Source organism: Aquarana catesbeiana, linkage group LG11 (genome assembly GCF_042186555.1).
Source record: "Aquarana catesbeiana isolate 2022-GZ linkage group LG11, ASM4218655v1, whole genome shotgun sequence".
Taxonomy (NCBI): Eukaryota; Metazoa; Chordata; class Amphibia; order Anura; family Ranidae; genus Aquarana; species Aquarana catesbeiana.
The window spans coordinates 90,463,854-90,483,289 of NC_133334.1; the positions used below are offsets into that span (position 1 = coordinate 90,463,854).

At 41.5% G+C, this 19,436-nt stretch overlaps 1 protein-coding gene across 4 annotated transcripts in view; it reads left to right on the forward strand.

Annotated features, from left to right (window-relative positions):
* TOLLIP (toll interacting protein) overlaps window positions 1-19,436 on the forward strand; it is a 149,280-nt gene that overhangs the window by 81,583 nt on the left and 48,261 nt on the right. For 3 of the 4 annotated variants that reach the window (XR_012236544.1, XM_073604734.1, XM_073604737.1), the window contains exons 3-6: window positions 2,880-3,062; window positions 8,413-8,565; window positions 13,394-13,484; window positions 18,466-18,486. Coding sequence is in view for 3 of the 4 variants with exons in the window: in XM_073604734.1 (XP_073460835.1) it covers window positions 2,880-3,062; window positions 8,413-8,565; window positions 13,394-13,484; window positions 18,466-18,486 (448 nt within the window). In the remaining variant the exon portion in view is untranslated. The remainder of the gene's footprint in view (window positions 1-2,879; window positions 3,063-8,412; window positions 8,566-13,393; window positions 13,485-18,465; window positions 18,487-19,436) is intronic. The other variant, XM_073604736.1, reaches the window with a different exon arrangement.

The window sequence follows — 19,436 nt, forward strand, 5'->3', positions numbered from 1 at the left end:
TCCATTGTCACTCTGGGCTCCCGGCCGTGACCGGTTTCGGCTTCATGCTGGGCACGCACGCCTAGGCGGTCCCTGGGCGGAAGGAGGAAGTGGGACAGGAAGTCCCACTCCTAACAAAGCCCCCACTCCCCCCCATGCCAAATGTGGCATGTAAGGGGGCGAGGGGTGCTTAAATCGGAAGTTCCACTTTTGGGTGGAACTCCGCTTTAAGCATCCCTTACCTCTGGATATACAGCTCATTTTTTTCCTCCTATGCTCTGTTTTACTGGCTCAAAATAGTTTACATTTAGTAAAGGGATTTTGCATGTGTTTTAAAAAAAAAAAAAAAAAAAAAAAAGAAAAGCAGAATCTTTCTTCTAAGAAGTCACCCTGATGAGCTACATAAGCTGTGTTTTGTAGTCCCAAAATTGTGACGCTATACAGTTTGCCTAAGCTTAAAAGATGGTACATGTAAAATGTATTTAATTTACTGTCCTTGTTTTATTCTAATAAGAAATTCCAAGATCTTTCCTGTGCTGACTTTGACAACCTGCTGCCTGTGAACCCGCATTCATGTCTGTGAATAGAGATTTACACATGGCACACTGTATGTCAGCATAATTCTGTGTATTGAGAGATGAAAAAAACGTTATTCCTGATCTGCTGCCCTGCTCTGAAATGCATCATGCCCTGTGAAAACATCTGTTCATATTATAGAAGGGCTGCAAAAAGCCATTGACCGCTGAATCTTCTTACAGTGCAGTGGGTTGAGGTAACTTGCTAAAATGCATACCTAACAACAAGTTATGAAATTTACAGGCGGCTCCATTAAACCTTACAAAATGGTTCCCCGACACTGACTTGACAGAGCTCTTTACTGCTCAATGCCTTGCAACAGGTGTATTCACAATAGCCGTGTATCTCACCAAGTTGCCTCTCACATACAGCTTGCTATTGTATGGGTATGAACAGATGACCAAAGTCTCTGCTTTAGCACCTATCTATCCAGCTGTGAGGCACACACAGGGATTCTGGGGTACCCTGCAGTAATGGGTTCTGAAATACACTGGAGATCAAAATTCGAGAACAACCTTCAATTTCCTAAATTTCAAGGTCACTGCTTAGTCCTATTTGAAATGATCTAAACAGGAGTAAAAGAGCAGTTTTGTTAAGCATATTTCATGAGTTACATATATTGTGAAGTACAAAATGAAAAACTTCAGTGAGATTTGAAAAAGAACATTGATCAAAATTAGAGAACGCTTTCAGATACCTCCTAGTTATTGGTGTTAATCTGGCACCTTGTGCTAATTTAATTATCTGACAATCCCTATTTAACTGGCAGCCTAACTTTAAACTGACTTTGCAAGATGGTGTGCCGTTTTAAAGTGACTGAAACCCTTCAGCAGCAGGTTGTCCAGATGAAGGCCAAATTGATGACCCTTTCAGCCATAGCAAGAGAAGTTTGTTGTTCCAAATCTGTGATTTCTAGAATATTGCATCTTTACAACATCACAAACTCATTCAAGTCCCCCAAGAAGGCTGTTTATCCACGAAAGACAAATGCAAGAGGGGACAGGATAATGCAGAGAATCTCAATGGGCAATCGGTTCAATACTGCAGCTGTGATTGGTTGCCAATTCAGCACTGAACAGAGTAAAGATGTGTCTCCTCATACAGTGTCTCGCTGTTTAAGAGAATTTTGGACTGAAAGCCCACTCTGCAGTGACCAAACCTCTATTTAGCAGAAAGAATCAAAAGGCTTGACTAACCTTTGCTGAGGAGAATGTTGTGTGGACAGAGAACTGGTCCAACGTTCAATTTACTCATGAAAGCAAGTTTAATTAATTTGGGCCCGATAGGAAACATGTTCGTTGTCAAACTGGGGAAAGACTGAACCCAAAGTGTGTAAAGAATCAGTGAAAGGTGGAGGGGGAAGCGTCATGGTTTGGGGGATGTTTTCTGCAGCAGGAGTTGGGCCTCTTATACAGCTACTTGGCAGAGTGAGTGCAAACGTTATCAATCTTCTTCGACAAGTGGTCGAAGAAGCAGTTCCTTCTCTGCGTTCATCACCCAATCCGCCAGCAGTTTTCATGCACAACAATGCCCCCTGTCACACAGCAAAATGGGTAAAGCAGTTTCTTGAAGCTGAAAACATTGAAATAATGAAATGGCCAGCCAAGAGATCTAAACCCAATAGAATACCTCTGGAAATTCTTTGGGGACAAAGTTTTTGGCCAAGAAACCCACTACTGTCACCAAACTGTGGAAGAGGCTGGAAGAAGAGTGGAACAAAATCACACCAGAGCAGTGTAAGAGACTAGTGATGTCCTGTTGCCGCAGATGTGCTGAATTCCATTCAAAGCAAGGGCCTGTACACTTCTTGCTAATTGTGGTTTGTTGTAATCTTTCTCTGTGCTACAGTCATTGCTTTTCTTGGTTATTTTCAAAAACACTGTTCTATTAGCATGGTATTGCCACAACAAATGTTCCATCAAATATAAAAATTCCAATTAATATATGAAGATTACATTGTTTCTGAAAAAAAAATCAAGTGTTCATAAATTGTTCTCTAATTTTGATCTCCAGTGTACATGTGGTGCTCTGGGGAGGGGGGAGCTGCACACAGTTTTTTTTTTTTTTTTTTTTTTTTTTTTTTTTTTTATATGCATATAGTGCATGAAGGTAAAAAACAAACCTCCTGCCATTAGAACCTCTTTAATGTCATATATGATATGCTGGACAAGCAAACTAAGCACAAGCCTAGAGGCAGGACATGGCCCATAAGCAGAAAGGGCTTGTCCAGTTTTCTGTTACATAAACACGTATTAGAATGTTTACCTGATAACCATCCTTGTAGCTGTGTATCACGTCATTCAATAATTTCTGTCTTTATGTAGGCCAAGCTTGCGAAGAACTATGGTATGACACGAATGGATCCATACTGCAGGATACGTTTGGGGTATGCGGTGTATGAGACTCCTACGGCACATAATGGTGCCAAAAATCCCAGATGGAACAAGGTGATCCAGTGTACTGTTCCCCCAGGAGTCGATTCCTTCTACCTGGAAATTTTTGATGAGGTTAGAATAAGTCCTGCATATTAAGTATATCCATGTTTTTTTCCCAACAGCCTTGCATTATACAAAGATTGTATAAATTACATGAAAACTTTTTTATTTTTTTATTTCTCTGTCCTGATCTTTCTTTGACTGCTTTCTGTCCTTCATTTATATAAATAAGGCCTTGGATTGAAGCAGTGATACCAGAATCATGGCTGCAGTCATGATCTTGGTATCAAAATTTGCAGCCGGTTATGGTCTTTCCTGCAGACGTGATCTGAGTGGCTCTACAGCTGCCTGATCACTTCTACAGGGAACGGAAGGACCCCCATCCTCCTCCTTCGGCATCAAGGGTATGGGTGGCAAGAGCTCAGTAGGCCAGGAGCAGTTGGTCACAGGGCTGCTACAATACTTTTAAATAGTTTGTCACAGCCATGTCTTAGTATGCTGTCATAGCTAAAGCATAATGTGCAAACTTTCCAGTCCTGAGAGGTTTTGGTGAAAAAGTCCTGAGGCACATGTTGGTGCATAATGGCCCATCTTGTGTGCATAGCTCTGCCCTCTGCTGAGGGTGAATTGTCCTCCCCCTAGCTCAGGCCCGATCTTGAGCACATTGCTGTGCTACAGAGAATCATGCCACAGTTCCCAGCTGCTACTGCTTCAGTTTGGAGCTCAGGCCCTCACATCAGCCTTCACCAGGGTATCCAGCAGTCTCAGTCTCTTGTAACTAAAGGAATTTTCAGCCTCCATGGCAGACCCAATGGGAAAAGTTTCTGACTTCATGGAGACCACAGGACATGCGTGGCGTAAGTGAGAAGAAAGGGGAGGCGCACCTAAGTGTAGTATTAAAGACATGTTTATTACACAAAGGTATTGCACTGTATGTCTGTTGTCATAATGGTAGTCCTCGAGGGGTGCCTGCTGTCCCGATTTATCAAACCTCGAGCACTACATGTATGACAACAGACATGCTCAAACTATCTTCATTCCTGGAAGTGCAATACCAATAAACGTATCTTTAATACTACACTTGGGTGTGCCTCCCATTTCTTCTCATTTGTTCACACAGACTTTCAGGATTCACTCTGGGGATGGCTGCCACCTGAACTATCACCTATTGACCCTTAGTTGTCATGGACAACCTATACACTATAAAAAGGACCACCATTTTTACCCACTGCAAACCTATCATTGTTATGCGCTGGTTTGTTTATACTTTTTAATATGTGCATGGCGTAAGCACCGCCATTCAGCATCGCCTGCTGAGTGATCGTCCGCCTTCGTTCATGGTGAGGCGAAGGAAGAAAATGACATGGAAAGTGAATCTGTAGAGTCTGAGAACTCGGCGTAGATCTCTCCCAAGCTAAGACAAAATGCTTAGCCTGCATTCACGCCTGAGTAAAGCGTAAACAGTCTTCCTGGTGATATTGAAGCATTTTTTTCAGGTGTTTTTCAGATGTATTACAGGCATTTTTGCATGTGTTTAAAAAAAAAAAAAACTATAGTAGGTGTAGTAAGATGTAGTCAGACAGGGAAAATGTGTGAAGGGGGAAAAGGCTTTAAAGGATGAGGTGAGCGTCTGTTTAAAGTAAGAACCATTGTTTTATGTGTTGGAATATAATGGGGTTTGGTCCCTCCTTTTTTCGGATATTGCAGGCCCAGTATTCAACCCCAGTGACACAAGTCTCACTTAAAGGTTATAAATCAGACCCAATGGCTTTCCAGTGTTAATTTTGGTAGAAAATTTCGATTTGAGTTTTAATCTTAGTCTTAGGACTAAAATGGGCATTTTAGTTTTGGTCCCATTTTAGTCTTCTGCAATTGTTTTCATTTTAGTTGTATTTAGTTGACTAAAATGTCCTACATTTTAGTCGACTAAAACTCATTTTAGTCGTCTAAAATCGAATGGGTGTAATTCAATAATGCATTAATTTAACAATTCTCTACAATTTGCAAACGCATTATATACTGCTGGAGTAAAAAATTTGATATGTTATTTATTATTGCATTGAGCTATGAACATGCACTTACAGACCAGTGTTAATTTTGAAGTCAAATTTCAATTTAGTTTTAGTCTTAGTCTTTTACTTTTAGTCCCATTTTAGTCTTTTGACTAAAATGTCATTTTAGTTTTAGTCGTATTTTAGTAATTTCAGTTGTTTTAGTCGACTAAAATAATCATTTAGTCGACTAAAATGTTTTAGTCGACAAAATTAACACTGGCTTTCAGATAGGAAAGAGACGAGATTGCCCCTTGTTCGCTTTGTTATTTGCATTTACAATGGAATCATTGGCCATTGCTATTTTTGTAATTCTGATATTAAGGGCATATTGTGTGGATCTCAAGAACATATGTGTGCATTTTTCGTGGATGACGTGTCAATGTACATAACCTCTACTCATAGGGCTGAAGCGTTTAATCGATAATAATCGATAATGAAAATCGTCAACGATTTCATTGGTGTTCCCGGGAGGAATAGTGCCCCGTCATTGGTATTCCCGGGAGGAATAGCGCCCCGTCATTGGTGTTCCCGGGAGGAATAGTGCCCCGTCATTGGTGTTCCCGGGAGGAATAGTGCCCCGTCATTGGTGTTTCCGGGAGGAATAGTGCCCCGTCATTGGTGTTCCCGGGAGGAATAGTGCCCCGTCATTGGTGTTCCCGGGAGGAATAGTGCCCCGTCATTGGTGTTCCCGGGAGGAATAGTGCCCCGTCATTGGTGTTCCCGGGAGGAATAGTGCCCCGTCATTGGTGTTCCCGGGAGGAATAGTGCCCCGTCATTGGTGTTCCCGGGAGGAATAGTGCCCCGTCATTGGTGTTCCCGGGAGGAATAGTGCCCCGTCATTGGTGTTCCCGGGAGGAATAGTGCCCCGTCATTGGTGTTCCCGGGAGGAATAGTGCCCCGTCATTGGTGTTCCCGGGAGGAATAGTGCCCCGTCATTGGTGTTCCCGGGAGGAATAGTGCCCCGTCATTGGTGTTCCCGGGAGGAATAGTGCCCCGTCATTGGTGTTCCCGGGAGGAATAGTGCCCCGTCATTGGTGTGTAATGTTGATGTTAAACGTTTTTTATTCTGCAGTTTGAGTGTAGCACTCAGTTTTGTCATTACTTTTAAATTAACAAAAAAATGGCACATTACTTTTTTTTATGATTTTATCCGATTAATCGAAAACAATAATCGGCCGAATAATCGATTAGGAGAATAATCGTTAGTTGCAGCCCTACGATTATACCTAATTTTTCTTAGACATTTGAACTTCTTTACATGGATATCGGGACTTACGGTGAACAAGAATTAGTCTATGGCTTTAAACGTTAGCCTACCTCCTCTATAGTCACACTTCTTTCAAGCTAATTTTGAATTCTAGGTGGGGTTATGTATATTTTTTCACCAAGCTTTCTGTGATAAACCATGACAGCTTATATCAATGCTTATATGGCTATTGTATATGTGGTTTTTTTTGTCATTTTCTTGGTTATGTCCTTCTAGCTATCCCACTGATGTTATGGTATGTGTATTGTTGGGTCAATCGGTTCTATTCTCAAAATTATATTAAGCAGATTTAAATCTAAAGTAGGAACTATCGCCACCTGCTGGACTCAAGGTCACCAATATAGAATCCCCTCCCAAGACTAAGAAACCTAATGGGGCCTTTCTGGTTCACCATTTAGTACAGGATGGGCTGTACAAGAACTGGCCGAGGCGAAACAAAATGTATATGCTTCTGAAGAGGTTTGCATAGCAATAGCCAGTGGAGGAGGCCTACCACAAAAAGTTGAAAGTGCTATGATGGATCCAGCTATTTCCTGCCTCAACAAGTCTATTACGGTTTTAGTTGAGGATGTCCCAGTTCTCATGGTGAAAAAGAGGTTAGAGGCACTCCTTAAAACCTCTTGTGTACTGTCAAGCTCGGCCATGTAACTGATAGTGGTGTTTATGGCCATTTGCTAATCTCTGGCAATCTGGATTAAGTGCATAGCACTCAACTCTGGATTGTCTTGCTAAGTGCCTCAGTATTTAAAAAAAATTGGAGCTTCTACAGTTAGCCTTGTAGACAGTTTGGCAGACTGTCTGGACCAAAATTCTCGCCTGGCTCTCATGTGAATGCAGATGCACAATATTCCCTGGCTGCGGATTTACTCCACAGAGACAGTTTATAAGAGACGCTTAAGATTTAATTTGACAGAGAACAGGTGGAAAAAGCACTCTTACTCAGTGCTTATGACAAAATCTGCCACTATTGGGTCTTGGATGAATTGCTTTCTCTCCTGTCCTGAAAAGTTCTCCACTCAGTTCTATTGCAAGTCCTGGATGTCTTACGCTTAGGCCTCCTCGCAATGAAGAGTCATCCCCACTGTTACAAGTGGGGGAAGTCTTTTTTGACTTTTTCAGCCACCTGGACTCGGGGCATTTTGGACCTTTTGGGTCTAGGAGAGTTGTCATTTGGGCAAATTTTGGCATTTTACTTCCTACTGCCTTTCCCCTTTTCCATCCTTTCTGCCTCTCTGTGGCCCTCCAGACTACCCTACAGCAGATTGATTCTTAAGGAATTATTGTGCCAGTTCCTTCTGAGCAATGGTTTCCAGGCCTTTATTAAAACCTGTTTACAGTTCTGAAGTCCATTGGCAACATTCACTCCATCCTAAACTTGAAGGCTCTCAACACCTTCTTGCAGGTCCAAATATTCTGGATTAAATTGTCCCAGTCTGTGATTGCATTGCTACAGCAAGCAGAATTTTTAGCATGAATGGGCATCAAGGATGCATATTTACATATCTCCTTTCCCCCCCTGCATCATTAGCTCCTGTGATTTGTAGTGGGTGAGCAGCACTTCCAGTTTGTGGCTCTTCTTCTAATTTTTTTTTTTTTTTACCAGGTGGATGCCTGCTTTGACTATAAGGTGCTTCATACCGCTGTTTTGAGTTGGGGGCCTGGTTGTTTCGAGGCTATTAGCTTTGTTTGCTGTGTTGTGCAGCCCTTACCTTTTATTGCTTAGGGACTTTTCCACAGTAAAGGTTTGAAGGAGCCTTATGTCCTGTACTGTGTGATTAAGAAATCAGGATTTTTGACTTGACTGTAAAATTCCTTTTTTCAAGTACAATGCGGGTCAAAGGCCATTCTCCCCTTGTGGTCAAGGTTTACCAGAGCCTGTGTCCAAGAAAAGGAATTTTACAAGCAGGTCAGAAATCTTTTTTATATTCATTTTTAATGTGAAATTAGTTGTTTGCCTGGAACTATACAGATTTGGCACTACTGGATATTCATTTTTTAAATGTGAAATTAGCAGTTTGCCTGGAACTATACAGATTTGGCACTAATGGTAATTACTGTTTGTTTTTTCTATACCTAACATTGTTCATTTTTAACCATGCAGAGAGCATTCTCCATGGATGACCGCATTGCATGGACACACATCACTATTCCAGAATCGTTAAAAGAAGGAAAGGTGGTAGATGAATGGTTTAGTCTGAGTGGCAGGCAAGGAGATGACAAGGAAGGCATGATCAACCTGGTTATGTCGTACACGGTGAGAACTTATTTCCTTCTCTTACATAATGTACACATTTATGCTCAGATCTCCAGAATCTATGCAATTGATTATCTATTCTTAACATGATATGATCAGTGGCTTTTATACGGCAGTAATTTTGAAAATAACCACATCGCTAAATACATCCAGGAAATTAGTCAGGTTTGCAGATGAAACCTTTCGATTTTTTTTTCTACTATTCTTTGAGAGCTATGCTGTGATATTTTTTCCAGTATAGATTACCTCCTATTTCCACTTAAAGCAGTCCAGGCCCAGGGCTCTGCATGCAGAGTTATATCCACATCATTTTAAATTTGCATTCTCTCTAGGCTGGTCACAAATGGCCACTGGAAATGTTGGAGGACAATGCTGTAGGAATGATGGGCTACCTTCTTTCATATAATACTTGAAAATAAGGCAGCATCATTTGCTTTAAGGCATTCCACTGAAGGTATATATTCTGTAGAAATCTTGATTTGAAAACCAAGAATGTCCCCCTTGGGTCTGGGACTTTAAAGGCGACAAGAACACCAAATCTTTAAAGTACATTTTGTTACAAAAAGAAAAAGAAAATAACAACAAAAACATGTCTGTGCAAAGACATATGCATATGGTAAGTAGCGAATTAATAAATGTGATGCATATACAGATACTTGGTTGTCTCCAATGTAACCGATGTGTTTCTGGCTTTAAACACCTTTCTTCAGGGGTAATAACAGGGAGATCTGTATTCACATAATAGTTCTATCAATAGAAGGCATACAGCATTATAAAGGACATCATATAAAGAATAGTGAAAAACTATTATATGTTCATCATCATTTACCGTGGGGACGGAAAGTATTCAGACCCCCTTAAATTTGTCACTCTTTATTATATTGCAGCCATTTGCTAAAATCATTTAAGTTCATTTTTTTCCTCATTAATGTACACACAGCACCCCATATTGACAGAAAAACACAGAATTGTTGACATTTTTGCAGATTTATTAAAAAAGAAAAACTGAAATATCACATGGTCCTAAGTATTCAGACCCTTTGCTGTGACACTCATATATTCAACTCGGGTGCTTTCCATTTCTTCTGATCATCCTTGATATGGTTCTACACCTTCATTTGAGTCCAGCTGTGTTTGATTATACTGAGTGGACTTGATTAGGAAAGCCTAACCTTACAGCTCACAGTGCATGTCAGAGCAAATGAGAATCATGAGGTCAAATGAACTGCCTGAGGAGCTCAGAGACAGAATTGTGGCAAGGCACAGATCTGGCCAAGGTTACAAAAAAAATTCTGCTGCATTTAAGGTTCCTAAGAGCACAGTGGCCTCCATAATCCTTAAATGGAAGATGTTTGGGATGACCAGATCTCTTCCTAGAGCTGACCGTCCGGCCAAACTGAGCTATCGGGGAAGAAGAGCCTTGGTGGGACAGGTAAAGAAGAACCCAAAGATCACTGTGGCTGAGCTCCAGAGATGCAGTTGGGAGATGGGAGAAAGTTGTAGAAAGTCAACCATCACTGTAGCCCTCCACCAGTCGGGGCTTTATGGCAGAGTGGCCTGATGGAAGCCTCTCCTTAGTGCAAGACACATGAAAGCCCGCATGGAGTTTGCTAAAAAAAACACATGAAGGACTCCAAGATGGTGAGAAATAAGATTCTTTGGTCTGAGACCAAGATAGAACTTTTTGGCCTTAATTCTAAGCGGTATGTGTGGAGAAAACCAGGCACTGCTCGTCACCTGTCCAATACAGTCCCAACAGTGAAGCATGGTGGTGGCAGCATCATGCTGTGGGGGTGTTTTTCAGCTGCAGGGACAGGACGACTGGTTGCAATCGAGGGAAAGATGAATGCTGCCAAGTACAGGGATATCCTGGACGAAAACCTTCTCCAGAGTGCTCAGGACCTCAGATTGGCCCGAGGTTTACCTTCCAACAAGACAATGACCCTAAGCACACAGCTAAATTAACGAAGGAGTGGCCTCACAACAACTCCGTGACTGTTCTTGAATGGCCCAGCCAGAGCCCTGACTTAAACCCAATTGAGCATCTCTGGAGAGACCTAAAAATGGCTGTCCACCAACATTTACCATCCAACCTGACAGAACTGGAGAGGATCTGCAAGGAGGAATGGCAGAGGATACCCAAATCCAGGTGTGAAAAACTTGTTGCATCTTTCCCAAAAAGACTCATGGCTGTATTAAATCAAAAGGGTGCTTCTACTAAATACTGAGCAAAGGGTCTGAATACTTAGGACCATGTGATATTTCAGTTTTTCTTTTTTAATAAATCGGCAAAAATGTCAATAATTCTGTGTTTTTCTGTCAATATGGGGTGCTGTGTGTACATTAAAGAAGGAAAAAAATGAACTTAAATGATTTTAGCAAATAATCAATACAATAATCAACATACCGTTTAGCATATTGTATGATAGTGCACATAATGGTAAGAGACCTGGATGGGGTCAGTTGCCACAGGGTAAGCAGGACAAGTAAACTGGAGAGCCAACTGCCCCTGAAGCTAGAGACACCCCTACGGAGGTCCACCTCAAAAGGAGCCGCAAATGTAAGACATCAAGGACATGAAAAAATAAATATCTATACTGTTTTACGTTGGTCCAGGGTCATATTTGTTTGTGTGTGTGTGCGTGTGTATATATAGCATAGCTAAAAATCAGGAATACCAACATACTTGGCTCGCTTCTTCTAATTAGTAGCTCATATGACTTTGTCTTTGGCCAAGATGAACAGATTTTGAAAGCCTCTTGACAGACTCCCTACACAGTATGTATTCCCCATGGGACAAACAGAGGCACGTGTTCATTTCAAATGAGGCCACTAAAATCCCCAGGTTTTGACATAAAGGGCACAAACGAGGGACCTACAGACAAGGAATGGGGAGGTTTTAATAGATTCCTGGCGTCCCCAGGCTCCAGTGTGGAAGATGTCCTCTCCGTTGCGGCACTGTTAAATACATGCCATGGCCAGGTCTATAAATGGCACCACATGCCTCCGCACAGGCGAGGCGCCATCACGCATGCGCAGTGATCGAAGGTCACCGCACTTGCAGCTATAAGGACCAACTGTCTCCGGAATGCATGGTGCTGCCCCACACAGATAGAGGGTTTTCTGTGCTGTCCCCTGGCGCAGAGACCCTTGCATTGCACGGTATGTTGTGGGGTGGGCTCCCCCCCACCACGAGGAGAATGTCCCGTTTCACTCTGGTTGCCATGGTTGTGCGTCAGTCTCTCTGGATCGCATTGCGCCACCCCACCTATCTGTGTGGGGTCGCGCCATGCGTTCAGGAGACAGTTGGTCCTTCTAGCTGCATGTGCGGTGACCTTTGATTGCCATGCATGTGTGATGTTGGCGTGTGGCACCATATATTGACCCGGCCATGTCCTGTATTTAACAGAGCCACAAAGGAGAGGACATGTTCCACATTGGCTGCAGCTTGGGTTAAGACCAAAGAAGTTTGGAATGACCATAGTTAAATTGTACACTTAAAGTGATTGTAAACCTCAGACATGAAATATGAACAAGGCATATCCCTCTACAGTGTGTACTTGGCTCAGTTAAGAGCACTAAGTGTAACTTTTGTCTGCTGCTTCTTTCATCTGATATCAGCATGATTCACTTCTTACAAGTTTTCCTATCACAATCAGCTCTCAGAACTCTCCTCACTAAACTCTACAGAGTGTAACTTCAGCTCTCTGCCCCCTTTTTTTTCTGAACTCTGACAAGCTTTATAATTTAGCACGTTGAGCAGATGTAGAACACAGAGGGCTGCAGATAAACAGATACAACTTTATGTAGGAGGATTTTTTTCATCTCTGTGTATCACCTGAGGCCAGTCACTTCACTGGGTATATGTAAGGGTTTACAACCACTTTAAAGCTCCGCTCTGTGACTTTTACCTACAAGTAAACTTATAATGAAGCTTATTTGTAGGTAAATTAATCTCTTAACCGGTCACCGTTTAGGAGATATTTGCTTGTTTAGCACCTGGTGCCATCACTGATGCATGCACACTGCGCTCTGATATGAGGACACACTGAATGTGCCTTCAATCCAGAACTCTGTGCCGCGGCCGTAACTCCTGTGTGCGTGCACCGGAGTGACGTCATCGTGACGTCGGAGTGACGTCATCGTGGCTTGGTCATTCAAATGGCCAGAGCCTGCGGACCCTGAAGGAAGATCACATGAAGATGGAAGCCCTGTCGGCGGTGACAGCACGCCACTAGAGAGCTTTGTTCTTCAGTCTTTCATAATGTACAGTACTAGTATGCAATGCGTATTAAATTGCTGGGCACTAGAATTTTTAAATTTTTTTTTACTTTACTACCGCTTTAAAGGGTATGTCAAACCAAAACTTTTTTTTGTTTATACTGTGGAGGTGATAGCATGTAGCGGGTTTTTATTGCTCTTTGTGTCCCTACAGGGAAGAATCACCCTCTCTATCTGTCTTGGTGACCATTATCACTGGTACAGAAAGTGAATGGAAATCTAACACTTGAAATGTTACAGAAACAGGAGGTGAGGGGAAATCTTCCTATGAGGGCAACTGTTCTGGTGACAACTGAAAGGAAATAATCCTTGGTTTAAAAAGATCTCCTGCTTATTACCTGCTGTGTCCCCAGGGCAAGTATGCAGGAAGGAAAAAAAATGGGGGGCTAAACCATTTCTTTACTCTGTAACTCTTCCATACACTGTAAAGCAAACACAACTGCAGTACAAGAAGCAAAACTAACTTCTACATCAAACGTATTTTGTGTTCTATTTACGTATCTTATAATGTTTGACCACTTTTTTTTTTTTGTTTTTTTTTCTCCAGTCTGTGCCAGCTGCAACGTTGATGCAGTCTCAACCTGTGGTGTTAATGCCTACAGTCTACCAGCAAGGTGTCGGCTATGTGCCCATAGCAGGTGAATATCTGGGATGACCACAATGTATCATAAATGATGCCTGGCATCTTGTATGTGTGCCAGGGAATGTAAGGGAGAGTGGGTTTAAAAACAGTAATAAACCTTAAAACAAAAATGTCTTAAATTGCGGCTAACCAAATCTCGTGGTGGTGGCTGCATTGGTTTCCTTTTTTTAGGCTTTTGTCCTTTATTTCACCTGGCGATTCAGCCAGTAAGGCTGTTATTTTTCAAAATCCTTTTAAGCTGTCCAGAGAAGGTAGCAGTTAGAGGGTTGATAAAAAAAAAAAATTGAACACTGACAGGGGTGCTTACAATGGTCAGCTTTTTTGATGTATGTAAAACTTTTATCCATAAAGGAAAAAATTTTTTGCTGAACTGCTTTATAAAGTGTTAGCTGGAGTTCAGGTTTAATTTGTTACTCAAGCACATCTAAATCTGCCAGTCTAACATTACCCTCCCCCAGACTGCCAATTCTGCTGTCCGAAGGTGTTTGCTTTACTGCTTCCAGAATTCAGACACCTTAAAGTGGATGTAAACCCAGTTCATGAAATTTGACCTGGGTACATATATATGCAGTGTTTTTTTTCATCTCTCTTCAAGCAGACTGCTAAACTATTCACAGGCAACCTCTGCATGTGTGGGGAGGGGGTGTGTCCTGTCTCAGTGTCTAGCAATAATCCACTCCTACAGGGGAATGAGGAAGTGAGAAATCTAACAGGATGTGCACTTTCTAAACCGTATATAAAGCTGAAGACAGCAGATATACATGTAAAACTTATGTAGAATGATTTGATTCATCTCTATGTATCATCTGAGGCTGTTCACTTCACTCGGTATATTGGAGGGTTTACATCCGCTTTAAAGGAGTTGTAAAGACAGAAGGTTTTTTTTTATCTTAATGCATTCTATGCATTAAGATAAAATCTATGCATTAAGATAAAAAGCCTTCTGTGTGTGGCAGCCACCCCAGCCTCCCTAATACCTTCCTAAACCCCCCTCTGTCCAACGACATCCACAAGTCCTTCGGCCATCCTGATTGGCTGAGACACAGCAGGGGAGACATTGGCTCCCGCTACAGTCAATCAAAGTCAGTTAGTTGATCAGGACAGAGAGGGGCAGGGCCGAATGGCTGCTCCGTGTCTGAATGGACAGAGAGGGGCAGGGCTGAATGGGCTCGGCTTGGGTGCTTGGCTTGGGTGCCCCTATAGCAAGCTACTTGCTGTGGAGGCACTCGACAGGAGGGAGGGACCAGGAGCAACAAAGAGGGATCCATGAAGAGGAGGATCCGGGCTGCTCTGTGCAAAACTATTACACAGAGCAGGTAAGTGTAACATGTTTTTTATTTTTTTAAATAAAAAAAAAAAACAAGACTTTACAATCACTTTAAAACAGGAGGTGTGCCACTGGCTGGATCACCAGGTGAAATAAAGGGAAAAAAGCCCAATAAAAGAAAACTAATGCAGCCACCACATCTAAGGCTCAATAAGCTGCAATATATAACATAATTTTGTTTTTGAGTTTAAAATCACTTTAAGTTACCAAGTACCTGGCTGTCCAGTATTTATGAATAAATAGTTTGTGTGATAAATTCTCTGGGCTTAACGTGTACAGTGAGAATTTATATCCCTCGTAAATGTGCCTAAAAACAGAGGTCAGTAGTGGAGGTGAATGTAGCACAAAGCGCAATTGTCATCTGTCCCTGTCTTTGCTCTACGATCTGCCAATTTAAAGTAGCAAGTTGATCACTTTAGGGCCAGTTGTGCTGCAGATCCCCCTCTGTCTACATAAAGTGTCAGATCCATAAAAGCACAAGGAAAATCTGTTCAGAGTTAGCTGCAGTATAAAGATACCCAGAGGTGCAGGATTTCATACCAGCAGACTGGGGGCATGTAGAAGCATATTATTATTTGCACATCAATTTCAGAAAGCAAGCAAATTGCTTTGTGTTCAGAATTATTGGTAAGATAACCTAAAGATAGCTTGTCACCTGAAAAAGAACACTTGGCCATGTACCAACTCACTAATTGGATAAAATAAAGTTTTTTCCAGCTCTGTCCGTGTCAGGATTAATATTGCAGCGTAGTAATAAATTGACTGTAGTCACTGCCACGTTGAGTAATTCTCTGCAGCATAGAAGGTGCCAAAACTGCAGATTTTCCACTGGGACAGCATGAAATTAAAAAGTAAAGGCAATTTCTGCATTGTATCATTCTGTTGAAGTTTCTGCTGCATACATCTGTAAATATATGTGGAAGCCTATGATTTATAGAAGCACTGACATGTGTAGAAGAATTGACTACATTTTACATTCGCTCTCTTTTACAGGCTGATAAATCTGAGCTGTCCTATGAAATCTGCTTAGTGCACTGTAGAAAATAGCCCTTTCACTAGTACCTTATTGCTGATTATAAATTGTTGAGATGCTCCTCCCTTTTTTTTTTTTTTTTGCACTCCACACAGGCACCAATACTGGGCATAGTTTACCCAAATTGTACATGCAAGATGTAAATGTTACTCTTAAATGTTGAGTTAACATTGAATAGTCTCGTAAATACGGTATATTCTGCATCCTAAAAAGTTAAACTATATGACATCTCATGGTAAAAATAAGAGTATACCTATTGCAGCATCCCTGCTCCTGATGCAAACCATCCAGCAAAAGCAGAACCAGAAACAGCTGGCCTGGACAACTACTTGTCCAAGGGACTAAATTGGAGTGCCAATCTACTTGTCCTAATAAAATTAACCAAAACCGTTTTTAAATCGGGTTTTAACATTGCGCTATTTATCTCCTACTCGCCTCCCTCCCTGTCTCCAGCACCACACCCAGGGACTAGCAGGGAGGGGAGAGACCATGCAGAGAATGACCAGCGCCAATTGGGTGCTCATCAGGAAAGGAAAGTGTCAAGCTCTCTTAATGCTCAGCAGAAGCGCATCGGCTGACAGAGTAAATTTGGTGCCAGCCCCAATGAGAAAAAAATCTTTATTCCTTCAGGTTACCCTCACACACGGAAGCACTTGGCTGCTCAGTACAAGCGCATGCTGAGCAGCCAAATCAAGCTCTGGTGTCTGCTCTACTTCTGGTTCACACTGATGCAATTCAAATGCTATCCGAAAGGAATAGATTTGCATTACATCTGACAATACATGGTTTTCAATGAAGGGCATTCTCATCTATGCGGTGCGATTTTGATCCGATGCGTTAGTAGCATTCTCAGATAGCTGTTCACATAGAATATGACGCATAGACAGATTTGGATAGAAGTGGCTGGAAGGCAGATTTGCATAGAGGTGGCTGGATATGGCATTTCTAGCATATGAAGGAAGATTGAAGATGGCAGCTGTACTAAATTTACATTAAACAAAAAGGTATTAACAATCGCATCCCTGAATCGTATCAAAATTGCATCAGAATCGCACTGAATACTGACATAAAAATCACACCGCATAAAAGAAAAACCTTGCTGCTTGTCCGCATCAAAGCTAAATGTAAGAAAAAAAACACATGTCCCCGGGGTCTGGCTATATGATTTGCACATACCTGAGCTCTATTCTTCACACTTTTTGCCTTGCTCATAGGTTCCCTCCCTATACCCCAACTTTACACTATCGGGCTTGAGATTCTTTTGACTATGAGCCAGCATGCCACAGATCCTGCCTCTGCCATCTCTACTGCACACATCATGTATGAATCTGTCACTGGTGACAGTTGTCCAACGGGTTAGGTAAAGAGTGCGCTCATCTGCTCCTCCATGGTCACTCCCTTGCAGTCTGAAAAGTTGTAGAATCATCTAGGTTGGCAGGCAGGGAGAAGACCAACACATTGCTGTTTTTGAGTAAAAATCGCGCAATTTTTTACTCATTTACATTAATGTTTGTGTTGTGTAGCGCATATTAAATGCTGCTTTCCTTTATTTATTTGATGTTTTTTAGCACAGTTTTTATACTTATTTTTATTTACCTTGCTGTTTTTGCCAGCAAGAAAGTGAACAGAAATCCAACATTTTATGGTTTGCATCAGGAAAAGTAGGCAGGGGGGGGACCTATTCATTGAGGCCACCTAAAGGATTTCCCCTCATTTTGAAGAGATTTCATTTCACGTCCTGATTTTTCTGGGACATAAAGGGAACTTTTAATTGAACACAGATGGGGTCTTTAACCATTTCCTACTCCATCCAAAATTAAAAAGATACATTTTAAGTTTACTATTTTATTTCTAAACAGCTAACATAATGTGCACATATAGAGTAGACTTTTTAACCTAAACAAATAATGAGAGAAACATGGGGCTTCCATTGCTGGCCTAATTTTAAAATGCTGGTTCTCTGTTCTTCTCTTGACTACAGTACCTTTTGAGTGACAGACCTGTAATACTTGCAGCTAAGTCAGTGTTCCAGTTCCTTATTTCTATAGGCAAAGTATAACAATGACGGCCTGCATATCTTTCATGATAATTATCCTTTAATTTAGGATGATTGTGTTCCTAAACTGCTGAAATATATTGCCATTTGAGATTACGTATCTTGCCCAGTACTGTAGGCAAGATCTGGCAAGGCTGACATGAAAGAAAATAACAAAAACACAGTATAGGGAGACATCTGTAACATGTATACACTGGCTACATATGTACCTGCAGTGTTTAGAAGGTGAAGAACAGGGGTTCTGTGTCCCAAATTATCTTCCACCCACACCACTTTCATTTGCATAGATTCAGTTGGTTTGCAACCAAGATTTGTTCTCCGAATTCACCAAAGGAATGAAAGCGGTGTTTCATTTAAATCCCCAGGTACATATGAAGCTTGAGTGCTTCTCCATAACTGATTTTTCAATTTTAGGCAGTTTATTTTTTCTTTTGTACGTACATCAGTTTTCATTTTAAATGTAGGGTCTGGTTCATCTGCTGTTTGTGTACCTAAAGAATTAACATTGTCCTCACTTTTTGTTCTGCTCATATTCTTTTCTGTATACACACCCCACCCAGGACTTGATTACTGGTCTCTGGGTAAGTTTCTGTACCTCGCTGCATGATACTTGGTATATATTTGTCTTCACCTGTTGAATACTAGAGCACCCCCAGTTTGTTTGGTGTAAAGTCCAAGAGTCATGTGTGTGTGTACTGCTGAATGTTTTAATTATGAGATAATGTCTCATTGCTGCCATCAAATAAGTTCTCAGCCTGAATGTGAAAGTTAACAATTTACTAAGAATATCGATTGCAAAATGAAAGATGATCTGACACTTTTCAGCTCTTCTGTTCTGCTAAAAGGTTCCTGTTGCAGCGATCCTCTGTAAGTAAATTAACATTGCCCTCAGTCTGAGAATTGGGCCTCGTGCACACTGGACATTTTTACAGCTGCTTCTAGTGGCGTCCTGCTTCCAAAACGCCCCTCCATGTTCGATGCCTCATATAAAGTCCCCGCCCCCCCTCTTCCTTCATTAGCGCCTCCATGTTAGTTTATGTGTCAATGCACACATAGGCTTTTACAGGCAGGAAAAAAAAACAAAACACTGCCAGTGTGTAAAGGAGCAGCAGTGTTTGGGCAGAAAAAACGATTGACGCTACTAAAAGCTGCTAAATGTGCCTTAATGCTAGTGCTTGAGCATTAATTCGGAATGAATTATTTATTCTAGCCAATGAAATGAATTAACACCCAAGAGCTTAACGCCTGTAAAAGCTCCTAAAAGCTTTAGACACTTTTACAAGTGTCAGGCATTTTTTTCCTTCAGCATAGCTGCTGGCTTCAAGGAGGGTTAAAAAAAAAAAAAACACGTCCTGTGTGTTGAGGCCTTAGATAAGCAGTACATTTCTGCAATACATGCACGTTTCCCTATGTTTTATCCTTTTTAAAATGCGGTAAGTAAAGAAAATTACCTAATGATTCTGCCAGAAATCTTGTGAGCTCCTAACTTCCTGCTGGTCAACACTGCCTTTGCTGCACTGAAAGTCAAAGA